Here is a 19,827-nt window from a genome sequence, read left to right on the forward strand (position 1 = left end):
CTTCCATAGGAAATAATGAAGGATAGGGGCACCATCTTTTGGGGCTCATAGAATTGGACCCTCTAGTCCAATCGTTTTGAAACTTGGGGGGTATTTTGGGGAGAGGCACTAGATGTTATACTAATAATTTGGTGTCTCTACCTCAAAAAATAGCCCCCCCAGAGCCCCCAATACCCACAGATCAATTCCCTATTATTCCCTATGGGAATCGTTCTCCATAGGGAATAATAGAGTGCCCAGTAGACATTTCCCTCCCCCCCCACGCTTTCTAGTGGGGGAGGGCCTCCAAACCAGGGAATCCCCTACCCCCTCCCTCTCACACACACAAATACTTACCAGATTGGAGAACTCTACTTGCTGTGAAAGCGAAAGAAAAAAAAAGGGAGGGGCTGTTCTCCGAAGCTCTTCCTGCTTCCTGCCCAGCCTTAAAGGGGCCACACATTTTACAAACGGCTCAGGATCTCAACAATATGAAGCCTGCAGGTATGTTCTCCCCCCCTCCACCCCCCCCCCCCGCTTTCCGATTTCTGGGGGGCGGGAGATTAGGCTGCGAACCCAGAAGTCCCCCGCCAGAGCGGGGGGGGGGGGTTGGGAAGCCTAACAATTCTGCTACGTACAGGTCAGAAATACAGTATAAATGATAAAATTTTAAGACATAACAGTTGTTTATTATGTATTGGGACTCAGTTAAGCAGGAAGAGAATGCTAAAGAGGAAAAATTCTAATGTATATATTAATGTCATAGAACATATTGTTGTTATGTAACTTTTTATTTTTGATAAAGTTATAGTTATTTGATCTAATAGATTTATGATACTGTAGGTTTGCATATATTTGTTTGGTATTAGGACTCTATTAAATATTTATTTGTAGGTATGTTGAATTGTTTATGGTTAAAATATAAATGTACATGATTTCATAGTATAAAAAATAAAAATGCACTGCATTTCAAAAGTGCTTGCTACCTACTTTCCTTGGGCTTCTTTCCCCCACTTCTTTGATATAATAATACTCTTTTTGTAAGTACTTTTCCACTTTCCTACTAGTTGTGCTATGACCACTGATGGTTTCTAATCCCATTCATTATTTACAGATGCAGGGATGCTTTCTTCTTGCTTGAAGCCCTATTGAACAAAGTCATCATAATCTGTATCCACATCAAGTGAACTTGATCCCAGTGAGCTAAGAGATCCAGCCACTGATCCAGCTCCTTCAAAAGCATATGTCTGAAGGGAATCATAAGGGGGAACATCTGGATCTGAGTTGGCTTCTTCCAGCTTTTGTGAAATGAATTCCCGGAATATAGCGCTCTCAGGACCGACTTGCAGAGATTGCCTGTAAAGGCTCTGTATTTGTGTTGTGATGTTTCTTCGAGGCTTGTGTTCCCTCAGGACTGAATGGTTTCTCAGTGTTGGAATATCAAAGGCCTCAGTGTCTTGTTCTCCACCTCCTTCATCATCATAGTTAACAATGTTCTCTCTGAACTCTTCGCCTTTCTCATGAAATAGAGATTTCTTCCTCTGCTGCCTGAAGGCCAGAATTGCCAGAACAAACACTGACAAGCAAACAAAAAAGAGTGAACGAACATTGGTCTGGGTCTAAGAACTCCAAGAAAAGTAACACACACTAATAGTTATGTCACTGCAAATCTGACGTCTGAACAGTGTTCCATGTGAACAGTAATTGTAGGGCATCATGTTGGCTTCAAAAGGGATTTTTATAAAATAAAAAGTGAAAAGATCTATTTGTAAGCCAGCAATAACATGAAACAATAAAACCATCTTGCCTAATTTTAAACTCAGAACATTTCACCAATAATGTATCAAAGTTCTGTTGAAATTAAAATCAATTCTAATGTGTAAACTAATTTTAATCCAGTGTTTAAACATGTGTTACATCTTTGCAGGGCTCATTTTGTAGCAGGAGCCCCTTTGCATATTAGGCCTCACACCCCTGATGTATCCAATCCTCCAAGGGATCTTATTACAGGGCCTACAGTAAGCTCTTGGAAGATAACCTACATCAAGGATGTGTGGCCTAATATGCAAAGGAGCTCCTGCTACAAAATGAGACCTTCATCTTTGTATATATGTTGTCACAGAAGTGGCCCATTCTAGGGCTCAGATGAAATGTGGGACATAACTGGTGGATTCTAGAGTCCCTTCAGCAGATGGAATGAGAGACTGACAAAACAGGTCTCTGCTTCACCCACACAGGTCTTTGCCATGTGCTGCTATCTATCTGCCCTTCTATGGGATATCATGGAATTAACTGGTCACTCCAGGACAAAGAACAAATTTTGGGAAGTTTTCCTTATTGGTACATGAGCAACCTTTTTTCTGCTCCTTCATGATTTCTCTGGGGTGGGTATAAACAGGCCTGGTCTTTGACAGGATTGGCCAAAACTGGTTTGGAAGGAAGGGAGCATATTGCTCATGATAGGTAGGGGAAACTGGCAACCATCCTGACAAACTGGGTGTGAAGAGGATTATCTTCTGAACATCCTATCACATGTCTGGTGATGGGGTAATCTAAAAAGGATACTGATCAAGGCTGACAGTCACTGGCTGAGTTTGGGGCCCGAGTAGATTTGCTCAAATAATGGCTGTCATGTTAAGGCTGTTTTGCACAGCCTACCCCTTAAAATGTGTTAGCATACTTTATTAAGTCACAACATAGGTAATCTACTTAAATAAACCAGTTAAAGCAGTTAGACCCATGTTGTTTTCTTGTGTCTTCATGGGGGGGTGGGGGTGGGCTGGGACAACTATTTTAAGAGCTAAAGCCAGCTTTAGATAACCTGGAAAAGAATAGCTATAATAATGAGACAAATAAAAAATGCCATTAAAACACAGAACATATAGACTGCTGCAAACCCCATGAAATAATCATATTACCTATTTTCCACCTTGCTCATGCAAATTCAAATGAAGGCAAAAATACAGGATTAAGGTAAATACAGGATACAACTGAGATGTCTATTGCTGTTGGCTGATAATTCTTACTTTGATTGAAACCAGGCCTTGAATTCAGCAGGAGCTCACAGGAGTGCAGCTCCTGAACCTTTCTGACACCCCCCCCCCTTCTCCCCACCTACCTACCTTGTCCATTGAATAGCTGGTGCAGCTGCATAACAATCCCTGGATGAGCTCCACCACCTATTTTTCTACAAAATGATCCCTGATTGAAACAATCCATTTCTGGGGACTGTTTTAGTGTTCTTGGAATTTTATTTTATTTTTTAAAAATTCCAGCGGTATAACAGTATTTGTCAACATGCAAGACCCATGGACAGATGAGATTGCTGGCAGAAGGGGTAAAGAAATAGGAGGAAGCTGATAACTGGTAGAAAATGTTAGACTGAGTGAAGAGAACTGGTGCTTTGTGTGTGAAAGAATATTATACAGCTGGTAGCCAAGATGAGAATTTTATGAATGAATGCCTGTGGAATAGCAGTGGAATATGTGATGGGTTTGTGTGCATAAGGCAGTCATATGAATGGGATGTGTGAGTAGTATAAACAGGTTTTGTGTGTGAGTGACAGAGACAGAGGGAGGTAATGGACCATGTACAAAGAGAATGTATTTCAAATATATATCTATAAACTTCTAGAGAAATCAGTTCATTTCATTCCAAAAGTAGAATTGGTTCTCTGCCCATGCAATTAAGGTAGTCCCGTAGGGACTGGCAGTGTCATTGGTTCTAGCAAGGGGAAGCTGTTGGACATGGCTTGTGTCTGTCCTTGCCTCCCAGATGTGCACAACTGCCACCCAAGTCCGAAGTGTGCCCCTGATGTACTGATAGCAAAAATGAAGCTTGACTTGATTCCAATAGCTTAAATCCAGTGATGCACAGCAGAAACTGCTCTCCAGATTTAGTAGAATTCCACTTGTGCAAGATCTTGTGCAATATCCAGAGTTTTCCTCCTTTTTATATTACAGTGCTCTGAAACTGGTTGCATAAGATCTTGGACAAGTGGAAACACAAGTGGAGATATGATAAGTATGACTTAGTATAAGCTGTTACAATGCTCTTTTTCTTTTTGTATAAGAACTTTACCACAAGCAGAAATTTTGTGCTGCATCCAACTCAATGTGTCTAGCAAAGTATAACTCTCATCAATCCCATCTTTTTGGTCACACCACCACACTGTCAGGAACACATTGTGTGTGAGTATGTGTGTGAGATGGGGGGGGGGGTGTCAAACTAGTTGACAATTACCAATTTAGGCAGATATATATATATATATATATATATATATATATATATATATATATATATATATATATATACAGAATGAAAGCACCTAACTCTTTTCCTTACCTAATATAATTAATGTGCAAGCCACCACAGCAACAAATGCTTCCACGCTGATGCCCAGGGTTCCATATCTACAGAACTTAATATTGACTTCAGTGTCACAGTCACACACAAGCACTGTTAAGGTACTTGTGCTGGCAAGGGGTGGATTTCCATTGTCTGCAATTAGGATTGGAAAGGTAAAAACAGACTGCTCTTGACGATAGAAGCCATTTCTTTTGGTAAGAATTTCAGCGGTATTATCTAAAAAGACAAGATGTATCCATTACTTACAGGTCAGAAATTCAAGAAAATTCATATTCAGTTAGAATCTATTCTCATTTATAGTGAGAACATTGTGGGAAATTATGCATAAAAATTTAACTATAGAGATATGACTATTTATGCCCCATCATACGTTAGCAACAAGCTGATTTAAACCTGGGTCGGTTACAACTTCCTAGCTGCTACCAGCCATGAAATTGGTGCCACAGCCAATACATTTAACCATGTGTAAAATTGGGTTAATATATTATTCTTAAAAACTTGTGTCAGATACATTAGAGCTAATGGATTACAGTTTGGATATAAATATCAATGGACATGATTTGGCTAGTTAGATATTGTGCATGCACAAACTGTATGCTTCTGGGGTAATGTTGTTGGGTCAGTAGTTACACAATATTTTGGACATATTGTAGACTTGATGGATCAGGATGAATTGGCTTAAAGCTTTCAGCTACAGTAGATGGTAATAATGAAACAACCACATCACACAGAAGTCCTTACAAATCTGCTGTATGATAGGTTACGACTGTCTCTAGACTATGGATAGGAAAAATATAGGTATTCAGGGTACAAGATAGTGTCTTGCATAACGCCACATATTACAAGCCAGACCATTTGAGCCTGAAGTCTAATGCAGTAATTTCTTATTCAGAATACAGTGAACTTTCCAAAAGTTAGCTGTATTGATTTATTCACCTAGCCAGAACATTCAAATAATTAGCAAAGCCAATATGAGCAATGTATACTTTAGCTGAATTTGAAATAGCTCTTCTTCTAACTCTCAGAAGGCTGCCTTTAAGTGGTCTTCTTTCCTACAATTTCATCAGTTGTTGAACTTAGGTTTTCCCTTCAGATTAGTTTCGATTGGTGTCCCCCTGTACGATTCGTTCTCAGCCTCTAAGATCAATACCAATGCTGCATAACATTGCAACACAGAAAAGTCATTCATATGATGTCATCAGTATATCGATGAAAGTAGTGTAATAGGGAACTGGAAACAAAGTGAAATAATTGTGAACTATGCCATTGTCTATAACTTTGTTTTAGCAGAACTAAATACCAAGTACAGATTTCTATATTAATATTAAATATTCATTTCATTTTTTAAAAAACCTGCTTGCTCTATCCCATTTTTGAATATTACTAGCATTTGGCAGTTTAAGGGATACTATGAAAGTTATCACTCCTACAATGTGCCGTACTTAGAAAGCAATTATTAAAAGATAAAATAAAATTCTTATGGTATTCTAAATATTTTTAAAACTTCAGCATACTGTCTGCAGATCTATGAAAAGCTGTTCAAATAAGAATCTGCTATCCATGCTTTATGGAAAAGCGAAAGATCAACGCTGGATTAATTCAACAGTCTGCGTACTCCAACTTCCTATTGTCTACAGTGTCCAGACTGGAGTTTCTGGCAAGTTTACAAGTAGAACATAGTGGCAACAGCCTTCTCGAACCCTTTGAAACCTGTATTTTCTTCTGCTCATGGAGGATCAATTTATCTGTCACTATTCCACAGTTCTACAGGAGGTGGTTATGGAAAAGACCTATCAATTACTGTTATATATGACAGAGGACATACACAGATATAGGACTTAACACATCTGTATGTTTCTGGTAGTGGTTACACTTCTTTACAGTGGCTATATGATTCTAAACAGTACAGTTCTATACCGTGGCTATAGTAAGACTATATAGGAAAATCAGTACATAATACTATTAAGGTTTTCTCATGCTTTCTCATAAGAAAAAATACTGTAGTACAGGGGTGGCCAAAGGTAGCTCTCCAGATTTTTTTTTTGCCTACATCTCCCATCAGCCCCAGCCAGCATGGCCAATGGAGTTGTAGGCAAAAAACATCTGGAGAGCTACTGTTGGCCACTCCTGCTGTAGCAGATATTTGATAAGAAATTTCATAAGAAATTTTTTCATAAGGAAAAATACTGTAGCATATATTTGCCATCTAATTGCTATGCAGTGAGCATTCATCAGAAACATTCATGAACTAGTGGTGATCTTAACATGGGGACTCACTGAAAGGAAAATTTTTCTGGGGCTGCACTGAGACCAAAGGAGACTCATTATGCAAAAATGATATGGAAAAGTGGGCTTGCTATGGTTGCCATATATTGCAAACAAGTTTTCAATTTATTACTTAAATTGTACTATTAGTACTAGTTGTGGTAGTAGTAATAATTAGGGATGGGCATGAACCTCATCATGAACCTGAATTTGTTATGAAAATTGGTCAGATTGCGGTTTGTGAGCTGAGGGCCATGCAACTGCATCTGCAATGAACCTCCCATGAACCTCCATGCTTTTCATGGAGGTTCATGCAGTTCATGTCAGAGGGTCTTGCGGCAGACACATTGGCACCTATCAATTGCCAAAGCAACTAGCGGCTGGACTTCTACAGCCCCTCTGCAACCCTGGAAACACCAATAGTGGCCTCCAAAGGCAGTACTGGCTGCCAACAAAAAAATCTCCTGTTTTGCTCTATGAGAGCAGAATGGATATATACTCCCAGCTCACACACAGCTGTTTTTACTTTGCAGCAGGCAATGAGGCAGAGAGAGATTTAGAGGCAGAAAGAAAAGGGAATTGGAAGCCATTCTTCAGTGTGAAAACAGTGGGGTTAAGAACATAAGAATGCAAAAGAAGCCATGTTGGATCAGGCCAATGGCCCATCCAGTCCAGCACTCTGTGTCACACAGTGGCCAATAAAACAAAATGCCATCAGGAGGGCCATCAGTGGGGCCAGAACACTAGAAGCCTCCCACTGTTGCCCCCCCCAAACACCAAGAATACAGAGCATCACTGCCCCAGATAGAGAGTTCCATCAATACCCTGTGACTAATAGCCACTGAGGGACCTCTGCATACATTTATCCAATCCCCTCTCAAAGCTGGCTATGCTTGTAGCCACCAACACCTCCTGTGGCAGTGAATCCCAGTGTTAATCACCCTTTGGGTGAAGAAGTATTTCCTTTTATCCGTTCTAACCCAACCGCTCAACAATTTTATTGAGTGTCCACGAGTTCTTGTATTGCGAGAAAAGTTGGGGGTGTTTGATGTTTACTCAGGGCTCTGAAACACCTCAAGTGAAGCCGGGGGGACCCATACTCTCCCTCAGTGGGGTTTTTTAACCAACCGTTTCTTTTGTTAGCTCTTCTGTTAGCTCTTTGGACCCTCAGATCCATGACTTTCACCCCCCGGCTTAGCATCATCAGCTGTCCTTGCCAGTTTGAAGTAGTGGTTAAGTGTGCTGACTCTTATCAAGGAGAACCAGGTTTGATTCCCCACTCCTCCACTTGCAGCTGCTGGATTGGCCTTGGGTTAGCCATAGCTCTTGCAGAGCTATCCTTGAAAGGGCAGCTTTCTATGGGAGCCCTCTCAGCCCCACTTACCTCACAGGGTGTCTGTTGTGGGAGAAGAAGATAAAGGAGATTGTAAGCCACTTTAAGACTGATTCAAAGAAAAGGGTGAGATATAAATCTGCGGTCTTCTTCTTTTCTGTGTCTATCCCTCATCATTTCTGTGTCTATCCCTCATCAACTTTCCACCTTCATCCTGCATTAGACTGCATTAGATCCCCCCTTTTTACTTTGTACTTTAGGATCCTCAATTTCTGTGCCTATGGGCATCCTCATACCAGGCTTAACATCATCAGCTGTCCTTGCTGTGCCTGCCCCTCATCTTGGTTTTTCAATTTTCCACCCCGCCCCTCATGTTTGATTCCCCCTCTCCAGTTAGATCCCCCCCCCTTTTGCACTTTGGACGTTAGGATCCTCAGCTTCCATGCTTCTGGGCAACCCCCCCCCCCCCCCAAAACCTGATCAGTTGCCCTTGCAGTATCTACCCCTCATCTTGGTTTTCCAATTCTCCACCTCCCTTCTGTGCAAAACTCCATTGGGTCCTCCCTTTTGCACTTTGGGCCCTCAGGATCCGCCTGAGGGGAAGGATTGCCCATCTGCAGCAACAATGTCTATGATAAGGAGGCAGGCAGTGCTTGCCCCCCCCAGCTAATTCTCACCAAACTTGGGGGGCAGGCAGAGGGGGTCTGTTTGAAACACTTCTGAACTGGCAGCTGTGATTGCCCCAGAGAGAACTTTCGTGGGGCACCTGCTTTGCAGAGCTGTAACTCTGCTTCTCAAAATCAAATCATCATCAAACTTGGAGAGCTGGTAGAGGAACATTAGCTGGAGAACCACTGTTAGTTTGGTATCAGTAGCCCACAGGGGGTCTGTTCTACCTCATTACAAGTGTCACAAAATGAACTGTAAGGTTCATGGTTCATAAGACCTCTATGAAGGTTCATGGTTCATAAGACCTCTATGAACCATGGACCAGGACAAACCTCCATTTTTTTAGTTTGTGTCCATCCCTAGTAGTAGTAGAAGTAGCAGCAGCAGCAAACTTAGTTTATTCAGGTTTTTATATTTGTGCCTTTATATATCAATATTATATTATCTCCACTCCTTTAACCAGCAGATGGGGGGAAGTATTATTATATGGAATATACAAAATATGTTTTCTGTAGATTAGGCCAAGTCTCTTTGTTTTCATCTTTAATGGGATACAGTTTCACAAATAATAAGAAAGGTATAAAGTAAAATACAGTTTAAATATAAACATTATATATAATAGGATTTATATATCTATATCTTATACAAAATTTTCATACAATAGTATCAAATATATAAAATGAGAAAGACACATAATTTATCAGAAGGTAATGGATATATAATTGTCATGAAGCTGACATCTACCATATTTTGTGACAATTGGGGAAAATAGAAGTAATCACTAATTGAATAAATTCCTAGAGTACATTGTGTGTGTGAGTGTGTGTTTTGATCCATGAGTTCTGTATTTGTATGCTTAACAAATAGCAAAAAGTCAAATGGAAATCAGTGTTTAGTTTATTAGCTTAAGATCAAATATTAATGTTGGAAGGAAAAAAAACACAGAAATCATTAGATCACTGGCTAACAAAGTTTTGGGAGGCAACAAAACTAATAAAATTATCACTGCAATTGGAAAAAGTCTTAAATTTTGCTGGCTTGATCTCAATAATTTCTGGGTTTTTGTAGAAAATATATTCAGTAATTATAGTTTTGTCTCAGACCACTTTCAAGCAGACTTTTAAAAGTGCTGTGGGCTTTTTGTACCTTTCTCACACAAATAATCTAATTCAGGGGTGTCAAACATGTGGCCCAGGGGACAAATCAGGCCCCCAGAGGACTCCAATCTGGCCCCCAAGCAACTTGCTGTCATCTGCTTCCTTCTCCATCTTGCTTCTTTCTGCATAACAGCTTGCTTTGCCAGACTTGCTCAATTGCACAGGAGCTACAGAGCAGAACCTCTGTTTTCTCCATTGGCTGAGACTCCTCCCTTGGGAAGGAAGCGGAGAAGGAGAGCTTGCTTTGCCAGGCTCTTTCAAACACACAGCAGAATTACTGAGCCAAGCCTCTCTTCCTTCTATTGGCTAAGGCTCCTCTCCCTTCTCGTCTGAGGAAGGAGGGAAAGAGCCAGAGTTTTCTTTGCCCAATTCCTTTGATTACATGGAAAAGATACAAATAAAACATTTTTAAGATCAATAAGTGCTAATGTTTTAAGTTTTTTAAATCTTTGGTTGTGTTTATGTGCTTCATAAAGTTTATATCTCTGCTACTTGGCATTACATTTTATGACACATATGTCCTGGCCTGACAAGGTCTCATTTATGTCAGATCTGTCCCTCGTAATAAATTAGATCAACACCCCTGATCTAATCTGTTTTTCTTCTCTGTGTTTCCCATTGTTACCCCTGGGGGTTTTCCAAGACACCTTTGATGCAATGTTTCTCTTTGACACAATATAGTTGTTGGCTGATTGCCCAAACTATTCCTTTATACAATTGCCTCTGCAAACCTGACCAATCTTTGCAGACCTTGTCTCCTAGCAACAGTAGAATTACTGTGCGTGACGAGACTGCTTTACTACAGTAGGCTAAGCTGAGCTTTTTGCAGTGTATTCCTTTTAAGTGCTAACTCCCCTTTTCCTTCTCCTTCTGGGTAAGATAGCAGTGAAAGGTGCGCTCATTCTGTGATGTGTTGCACAATATTTCATAGAAAATTCAATTAAAAATCAAATTTTGAAAAGACAGAACTAATCCAAAACTCTGTTGTCATTAGATTCACATATGGAACTTTGAGTGAGCTCAGGTTTTCCCATTTATTGCAGTTTCAGAGCAACTCTTCACATGCAATCAAGATGAGTATTTCTAGTCTAGGTTCACTGATGCCCAGATTTTACATACTAGAGGGTTTATAGCATACTTGTGGGGTGGATGCATTACCTTTCTATCCTGCTACTTCCACAAAAATTTCTAAAACAGCAGAATAGCTTTACACTAATCCTGTGGAGCAGTGATGATCATGTCCTAAATCAAAGGTTTAAATGTGGAGTTCCCAAATCTAAATCCAGCACCTTAGGTACTGAGCTTCACTGGCTCTCAAATGTGCTTTCTACTTGGCATAGATAATTCTATGAAGGATGAAACAGACTAATGATTAATGCAGTTAGGTGAACACTTAACCTTTAAAAAATATTTCAAACTGACTCGAGTGACACCTACTTTGATTATCCTTGACTGCAAAACTGGAGCTGTTTGTGGTGGCTTCATCCATACTGAAGGAGAAACGATGGTGTTCCATAGGACTGTCTTTATCCACTGCACTGATGGTCTGAATAAGCTAGTATTAAACATTGGAAAACAATTATGTTTAGAACAAAATACTGTTAGATGGCTTTTAACACAATGGGCCACAACTGCATGTAAGACATTCTATTGAATTAACAAGGTTAAAATTTTCCTCTCTCTCTTTCAAGGGCAGGAAATTTGTAGCAGCTTCTACTAAAACACATTACTTAGCACAATCCTGTTGGACTTGTTGATTTTCTAATGTCTTACAATTATGCCACTTGATTTTGTATTGATTAGAAAGAGATAAGCACTAAATTCATGGACTAAAGCAAATGACTTCTGGGATTGAAATGCAAAGGTTAAATAAAGTTTCTATAAATGAAAAAATAAAAAAGTATAAACTATTCTGCCCTTCCTTTGTTCTCCAAGGTGAAAAGTATATCATTCCGTATTTGAACACATCCTTCAATACAAAAACCTATTTCCTTCCAGCCCACAAACATCATAGACATCACTCAAATGATGTATTATAGTTGCCGTGACCGCGAGATTGTGACAAGTTCATGTGCTGAATTGTTGATTCTTTGAGATTGTAACAGATTGATTATGGAAACACTTGGTGAGTTTTCAAAGAAACAAAATAGCCTGTATTTCCAAACATATTGAACCAGATTTCCATTTGTAAGAGAACAAAGTTAAAATTAGCATCTTTGCATTCAAAAATCATAGATTCCATCTTCTTGAATAAACACTTGTTATAACAAGCACTTGTTCCTCTCACAAAGAATAAACATTTGTTGTCATTATCTATTGATGCTGTTCTGCAAATCATATATTATCAATGACATCATTCTTTTATCTCACTATTTCAATTCAACATTATCTTGCCATTTCAGTGCAAATCCAGTTCATTTCATTAGCTGGGTATGTCTTCTAAAGTAGTCTTTAAAGGATAACTATTTGGGGCTCAAATACACGCAGAGTCAGAAAAGCCTATATATAGTGTTACTGAAATTACTTTGAGATTAGACTACAAGCATAGTTCTTTTCAGTGATGCTATAGGCTAATGGAGGTTTTAGAAATATGCTTCTCTTATCCATGCTGAAAACCTAAGTTCAACTACTGCTATTTTAGTGCTTTGGTCAACAGAAGTTGTATAGAAAATGTGTGTTTTTACCCTTGTATCACTTGAACCAATGTGGCATAATTGTAACATCTGGCCCTGTTGTTCAAGTTTTAAAGCAGTTTACATCCAGTTCAACTCTGTGACTTGGATTTAGATTGTCATTTCTGTAGGCACAAGGATGTCTACCCACAGGAAGGTTATGGGGGGCATTTTGGTCTGTCACAAAGGGGTAAGTGAGGAAACCACATTTGGTAGGCATAAATCCTTGTGACCACAGAAACACTACTCTTTATTCAAGGGGATGCCTACAGAATTGAATCAAGGAAATGGTCCTTATGTAATCACTTCCCACTATTTTCTGTTAGAAACCTCAGTAGTATTAGATGATATTTACATGGTGACCATGTAAGCCCACCAAAATTGAGATAGTATGGCATAAAGCCAACAAGGCCATATACAAGAAAGTTCTGGCCAGTGAGGGGGCATATATCCTTTACTAGGTGATTAGGTACCATATGCCTCACCTGTACAGGGATGGTGCTATCCATGTATCTCCTGAAGATACATGGATAGCACTAGTACAGGGATGGTGCTATCCATATATCTCCTGAAGATACATGTATAGCACTACCTTTTGAGAGCCAGCCTGGTGTAGTGGTTCTCTAACATGGAGAACTGGGTTTGATGCCCCACTCCATCACATGAAGCCTCCTGGATGACCTTGGGCCACTCACAGTTCTCTCAGAACTCTCTGAGCCCCACCTACCTTACAAGGTGCCTCTTGGGAGAGGAAGGGAAAGAGATTGTAAGCCATTTTGAGATTGCTTAGAATAGAGAAAAGTAGGGTATAAAAACCAACTTTTCTTTTTCTTGTGTTTAACTGGTCTACATACTGGCCAAGTGCAAAGTAATGCACATTGGGGCCAAGAATCCCAGCTACAAATACAAGTTGATGAGGTGTGAACTGGCAGAGACTGACCAAGAGAGAGATCTTGGGGTCATGGTAGATAACTCACTAAAAATGTCAAGACAGTGTGCGTTTGCAATAAAAAAAGGCCAACGCTATGCTGGGAATTATTAGGAAGGGAATTGAAAACAAATCAGCCAGTATCATAATGCCCCTGTATAAATCGATGGTGCGGTCTCATTTGGAGTACTGTGTGCAGTTCTGGTCGCTGCACCTCAAAAAGGATATTATAGCATTGGAGAAAGTCCAGAAAAGGGCAACTAGAATGATTAAAGGGCTGGAACACTTTCCCTATGAAGAAAGGTTGAAACACTTGGGACTCTTTAGCTTGGAGAAATGTCGACTGCGGGGTGACATGATAGAGGTTTACAAGATAATGCATGGGATGGAGAAAGTAGAAAGAAGTACTTTTCTCCCTTTCTCATAATACAAGAACTTGTGGGCATTCAATGAAATTGCTGAGCAGACAGGTTAAAACGGATAAAAGGAAGTACTTCTTCACCCAAAGGGAGATTAACATGGCGAATTCACTGCCACAGGAGGTGGTGGCGGCCACAAGCATAGCCAGCTTCAAGAGGGGTTTAGATAAAAATATGGAACAGAGGTCCATCAGTGGCTATTAGCCACAGTGTGTGTGTATATATAATTTTTTTTGCCACTGTGTGACACAGAGTGTTGGACTGGATGGGCCATTGGCCTAATCCAACATGGCTTCTATTATGTTCTTAAGATGTTATGCTAAGCAGCTGGGCCAAAGGGTGTTAAGCTAGGTTAACTACATTGTTTGACAGTAATAGGGTGAATTGATCATGATAGATAGTAATGAACACTGAGCACCCAGAGTGTGATTGAGGGTGTGTCCTGAAGAGACCTTCACTGGCTTTACAGCATGATGCAGTTTACCTGAGGGACCGTCTCTTCCCACACGTTCCCCAGAGAGCACTGCCTACCTGAGGGACCGTCTCTTCCCACACGTTCCCCAGAGAGCACTGAGATCGGGAACTCAAAACCTCCTGGTTGTCCCCGGGCCAAAGGAAGCCTGTTTGAAAGCTACAAGGGACAGGGCCTTCTCCCTAATGGCTCCATCCTGGTGGAACCAGCTGCCGGAAGAGGTAAGGGCTTTGCGGGACCTTGCCTAATTTCTCAGGGCCTGCAAGACAGCCCTCTTCCAGCTGGCCCACAACTAACCGGCACTGAACCTGAACTTGAACTGAGTGTAGCTGTAAGACCGCTGTATGATTTTAATGTTTACGTATATAACAAATGTCTAGATTTTAACTATATAAATTATGAAATGTTAACTTTTTATGCTTAATTTTATATTTTATGTTAGTTTTTATATGCTGAGCCACATAGTGGGAAGGGCGGGATATAAATTACAAATAAATAAATAAAAAATAAATAAAATAAAGTTTAGGAAGGAGTGTCCTTGGTGCACAGCAACATATTTCTGAACCTGGTAGTGGCCTTACAGCACATCAGAGCTGGGGCTTGCCACCTCTCAACACAATATGTACAGGCAACAATAAATGAGGCAAGCAGATGCCACCAGGTGAGTTTGGAGACTGAATGAATTTGGCAGAAACAAACACAGCCATGGTTAGGCTGCCTAGCACAGCCTGCCCCATTAAATGTTAGCATAATTAATATTTGATCATGTAGATCACCTAATTTTAATAAACCCATGCTATTGTCTCATGTCTTTATTTCAGGTGCTGGGACAAAGACTCCTATCATTCTCCTGTGAACAATGCTGCTAACACTGGGCTGACTGCAATGGTAAAAGTATAATGGCAAAAGTATAATGGAAAATAAAATTCTTTCTTTTTGATAATCTTATGCTGAGAATTTCAGGTTCTGCTTTTTTGGTGAAATAATGTCCTATAATCAGCTTCCAGGTGATAGTAGTGCAATTAATGCAGTGGCAGGAGGGAAAAATGGTTTTGCTAATGCTATGACAAGATTTTTGGGTAAAACCCTGGATCTAACATCACAGGCTGCTATAATGCTCTAGGAAGTCACTGACCTCTATGGTCTTTGCAATAGAGATTTGTGGGATTCCTAGAGCATTTTGAGGTAGACGTAATTTCTTATTTTCCCCAAGAAATGATGTCATGATGTTTGTGACATTTTTTCCTTGAGCTCTTCCCCTAGAAAGCTCTCAGGGGATGTCAGTGCAATTTTTTGCAAACTTAGTCTTGTCTGAATCCATACTGGGTTAATTTATGCAAATTTTCACAGGATTGCACAGTCAAGGTTTTGACTCATGAATTCTCAGGAAAATTATTTTACATCGATGAGAAAGTAGCAATATTGGGGACATACGGAATCCCCTTGTTAAAAAAAAATTGTTATTTTGTAGGTCTTAATTTCTTGTTAATGATGGGAAGTTCCCATGTAATCATGGCATGTCTATGCACCTTCAGTTCAAGTGAATGTTTATACAGTGCACACACACTCATCAATTTTAACACATCATTTGGATCTACAATATCACACTAAGGTGATAAATTATTTTATACATAATTAAAATAATTCAAATTCAAAGGACAGAAAAAAATAGTCCAGAAAATTTTAGTTCAAAAAGTTTCCCTTTTTCTTTTCTGATAATGTTCCTAAGCTTGCTGAAATATGAATTAACAAAGGACAGCATACCTCAAGGAAAGCCAGAATCTCATTCTGAAAAAAACAAAACAAAAAACAACAACAAAAGAGTGCCCTAAATGTTTCTAAAATAAGGCCTTCTTTCTGCATGCTTCATAAGAAAGTCAAGTAGCAAACATAGTTAGATATTGTGTTTGTAAAGCCAGATCAGCTGGTTTATTGATTGTGCTGAAATCTAATTGTCAAGAATTGTGTGATATCAAGGCTCATTAATCTGAAAACTGTAATAATCTACAAGGCAGCGGGGAACACTATTAACTTGGGAACTTGGCAGGTAACTATTTACATGGAGAATTTATTAGTGTAGAAATTCAAGTATTAGAACTGAGCAGCACATTACACTTACTTGTGGACTGTAGATTGGCTCAGTCAATTGAGAAATTTAGAGGCGCCCTAGTTTTAAAAGGGTTAAAGCAGGGATATCAAACACGAGGCCCAGAGGCTGAGTCAGGCCACCGGAGGGCTTCTATCAGCCCCCCAAACAACTGACTATCTGCTTCCTTTTACCCCTCTCTTGCTTCCTTCTGTATAATAGCTTGCTTTGCAAGACTTGCTCAGTTGCACAGGAGCTACAGAGCAAAACCTCTATTTTCTCCATTGGCTGAGGCTCCTCCCTTGGGGACAGAAGGAGGAGATGCAGAGCTTGCTTTGCCAAGCTCTTTCAAACACACAGCAGAACTACTGAGCAAAGCCTCTCTTCCTTCTATTGACTGAGGTTCCTCCCCCTTCTGGCCCCCTGAAAAAGGAAGGAAAGAGCCAGAGCTTCCTTTGCCCAGTTCCCTGGATCGCGAAGAGAGATACAAAGAAGGCATCTTTAAGACCAACAAGTGCTAATGTTTTAAGCATGTTTTAAGTTTGTTTGTTTTTTAAATTAATTGTATTTGTCTGTGTCCTTTATAAAGTTTATATCTCTGCTATCTAATATTAAATAGGTACACACATTGCCCAATCTGACATGGCCCAGCCCGACATGGCTCAGCCCAACAAGGTCTCATTTATGTCATATTTGACCCTAATAACAAAATGAGCTCAACACCCCTGACTTAAAGCCTCACTGGGATGGGTGGATGTGAAGTTCTTGTTTATGGCCTAAGTCATTCTGAGCTATGTTTTCTTACATTCTTATTTTGTTCTTTAGAAATCTTTCCTAATGGTTGTGTGTGGGGGGGGGGGAGGGTTCTTCAGATATTTTGGATGTAAAGATGCATACCGGATTCTCATGGTCATAGAAGTGCACATGCACTGGGATTGAATAAATTTTCCTTATTTTCACATAGCCATTTGTTCTACTCCAAAGAGATCATCTCAGTGAAACCCCTCAATTAAAGATGGAACATATGGTAATAGAAATGCAGCTGGAGAAATCTGCAAATCCCCAGTATAAATGAGTGTTGGTGAGCCCAAAGAAATCATTTGTGAAACTTGATACTTGTGTAACATCTTGTGTATCCTGGACTGCTACCCACGAAAAAACAGCAACATCTTTTTAGCATGCCAGCAAAGCAGGATTTTTTTTGAGCAGGAACTCACAGGAATGAGAGTTCCAGCACCATTTTTTTCCAGAAAAAAAGCCCTGCATATACTTAAGGACCTAATAAGAAAATTGTCAAAGAGCTACATCAAAGTCAATTCACTGAACATCTTCATATTATAGGTATTTGTGCAAGAATAAATATAGATTAGAGATTAGAAGTAGAAGAGATTGATTTATATCCCTCACTACCTGAAGGAGTCCAGAGTGGCTTATAACCTCTTTTCCCTTCCCCTCCCCACAGCAGACACCCGGTGAGATAGGTGGAGATGAGGAGCTCTGACAGAAACTGCTTGAGAGGAACAGCTCTGTGAGAACTTGTGACTGACTCAAGGTCACATCAGCAGGTGCATGTGAAGGAGTGGGGAAACAAATTCAGTTCTCCCAGATAAGAGTCTGAACACTTAACCACTACACCAAACTGGCTCTCTAGATCAGTGACCCCCAACCTTTTTGGCACCAGGGTCTGGTTTCATGGAAGATCATTTTTCCATGGACCGGGGTGGGGGAGTGGCACTGGGGTTTTTGCTGCCCCAGGTTGCCCCCCTGCCTGTGCCCTGTCCCTGCCTCTCATGAGGCTCTTTAAATGAAGGGAGAGACTGGGGCTGTTTCTGATGCCTCCTGGCTAGGTGGCCAGGTGGCAGAAGGCCAATCTGCCTCCCCTTCCCATTTAAAGACCCCTGCAGATCAGCTGATGAGGTGGACAAAAGAGGTTATGTGGCCTCACTCTGAGACTCCAGGATCTGGGGACAGCCAAGCAGGAGAGAGAAGGGGAAGCCCGCCCAAGCTTTGGCAAAGTTGGAGCTCTGCTGTCCACTGGAAAAGAGGCAGATCCATCCCCTTCCCCACTACTTTTTGGGAGGAGGGGCACAGGATGGGACTGAAGAGAGTAAGCCAGGGCGAAAGGGGGCTCCAGGGCAGAAGCTTGCCTGACTACCCCCGCCTCAGTTGGATTCTTTCCAAGAAGCAGGCTCTTCCTCCCCTCCTTCCCTTCCCCAGCCTTGGTTCCCCAAGACCCTCTACAAAGTGTCACTCTTTTTAGAGACTGCATTTCTTGCTTTGAAGCCCCCTCCCCTCTCAGCTGTATGCAACAGGCTCCTGGCTCACATCTTTGTCCCCTCCCGCTTCTTGCAAGGCTCTCCCCATCCCTGCAAGATACATACACACACAATGGAAGGACAAGCGGGTGGGGGGGAAGCTCTAGGACAGTGCATGCATCAGCCTGAGAGCTAACTCAAGAGTAAGCTCACCTCCCTCCCCTCTGTGTTCCAATTCCTCCCTGAGAAATGGTCCATCTCAAGCTTGCGCATGCTTACCCTAACCAGGCTGCAGTCCCAATCCTACCTCAAATGCCCCCCCTAAACCAGAGCCTTGTTTGTTTGCAGAATGTGCATCCTGCTTTTCTGTGCTAATGGGTCACTGCAGTACAACCTCATTCTCACCCTGATCCCCTAAAAAGTGAGCAAAAAGTTTCTTCCCAACTTTTAAATCCCCCCACCATAGCATTCTCCAGGAGAGACGGAGCAGAATTGCAGCCTTCACAAAAGATTCTGTGGAAGTAAAGTTTCTCCCCCCCTCCCCCATGCCCTTTCCAAAGTTTGCAAAAAGTTCAAGGCATGAGGCTGGGGAGGGGGCTGGACAATCCCAGAGAGCACTTACCTTCTGGCCGAGGAATGGCTGCTTTGCACCTGGCAGGCAAATGGATGGACTGCAGCATGCTTTCAAGACTGTGGCTGGCTTCCTGCCTTGGAGCAAGGCCACACTGCTTCTTTCATCTGCCTAGGTCCCAGGTGGATGAAAGGGGGCAGGGCTGCTCTGCCTTGCTCCATGGCCCGGTTGCTAGCAGGCCATGAACCAGTCCTGGTCCGTGGCCCAGTGGTTAGGGACCCCTGCTCTAGATGACAGCACTAGCCAACATATAGGTGAGCTCAGACCCAACATTCATAAACTGGAATCTGCTTCTCTTTTTTCCCATAAAGGAAAACTAATATCTAAATGAGACTGAGCAGAAAGTTGCCCAGGTTTTCTTTGAGGTTCAAAAGTAGGGTTTTTTTTTTATTATTTCAGTGCTCTGTTCTTCACCAAATTCCTTGCATCTGCCTTTTTTCATTGCTGCTTGCCACTGTTTGCAGCCATTTTTTCTGTTTCATGCCTCCTCAAATGATATTACATCATAATAGTTTGTAGTTAGTCAGATTTTTACATTTGTAGACATAATGAAGATCAAATGAAGCCTATCTAGAGAATGAAACATATGAAGC

At 41.0% G+C, this 19,827-nt stretch overlaps 1 protein-coding gene across 2 annotated transcripts in view; it reads right to left on the reverse strand.

The window, feature by feature from the left end:
• Window positions 1-989: 989 nt before the first annotated feature.
• LOC132575341 (cadherin-19-like) overlaps window positions 990-19,827 on the reverse strand; it is a 163,069-nt gene continuing 144,231 nt past the window's right edge. For both annotated transcript variants that reach the window (XM_060244059.1, XM_060244058.1), the window contains exons 10-12: window positions 11,209-11,326; window positions 4,324-4,563; window positions 990-1,555 (exon numbers count right to left, since the gene is read on the reverse strand). In XM_060244059.1, coding sequence (XP_060100042.1) covers window positions 1,125-1,555; window positions 4,324-4,563; window positions 11,209-11,326 — 789 coding nt within the window. In that variant the 3' untranslated portion in view covers window positions 990-1,124. The remainder of the gene's footprint in view (window positions 1,556-4,323; window positions 4,564-11,208; window positions 11,327-19,827) is intronic.

This window comes from Heteronotia binoei, chromosome 7 (assembly GCF_032191835.1).
Source record: "Heteronotia binoei isolate CCM8104 ecotype False Entrance Well chromosome 7, APGP_CSIRO_Hbin_v1, whole genome shotgun sequence".
Taxonomy (NCBI): domain Eukaryota; kingdom Metazoa; phylum Chordata; class Lepidosauria; order Squamata; family Gekkonidae; genus Heteronotia; species Heteronotia binoei.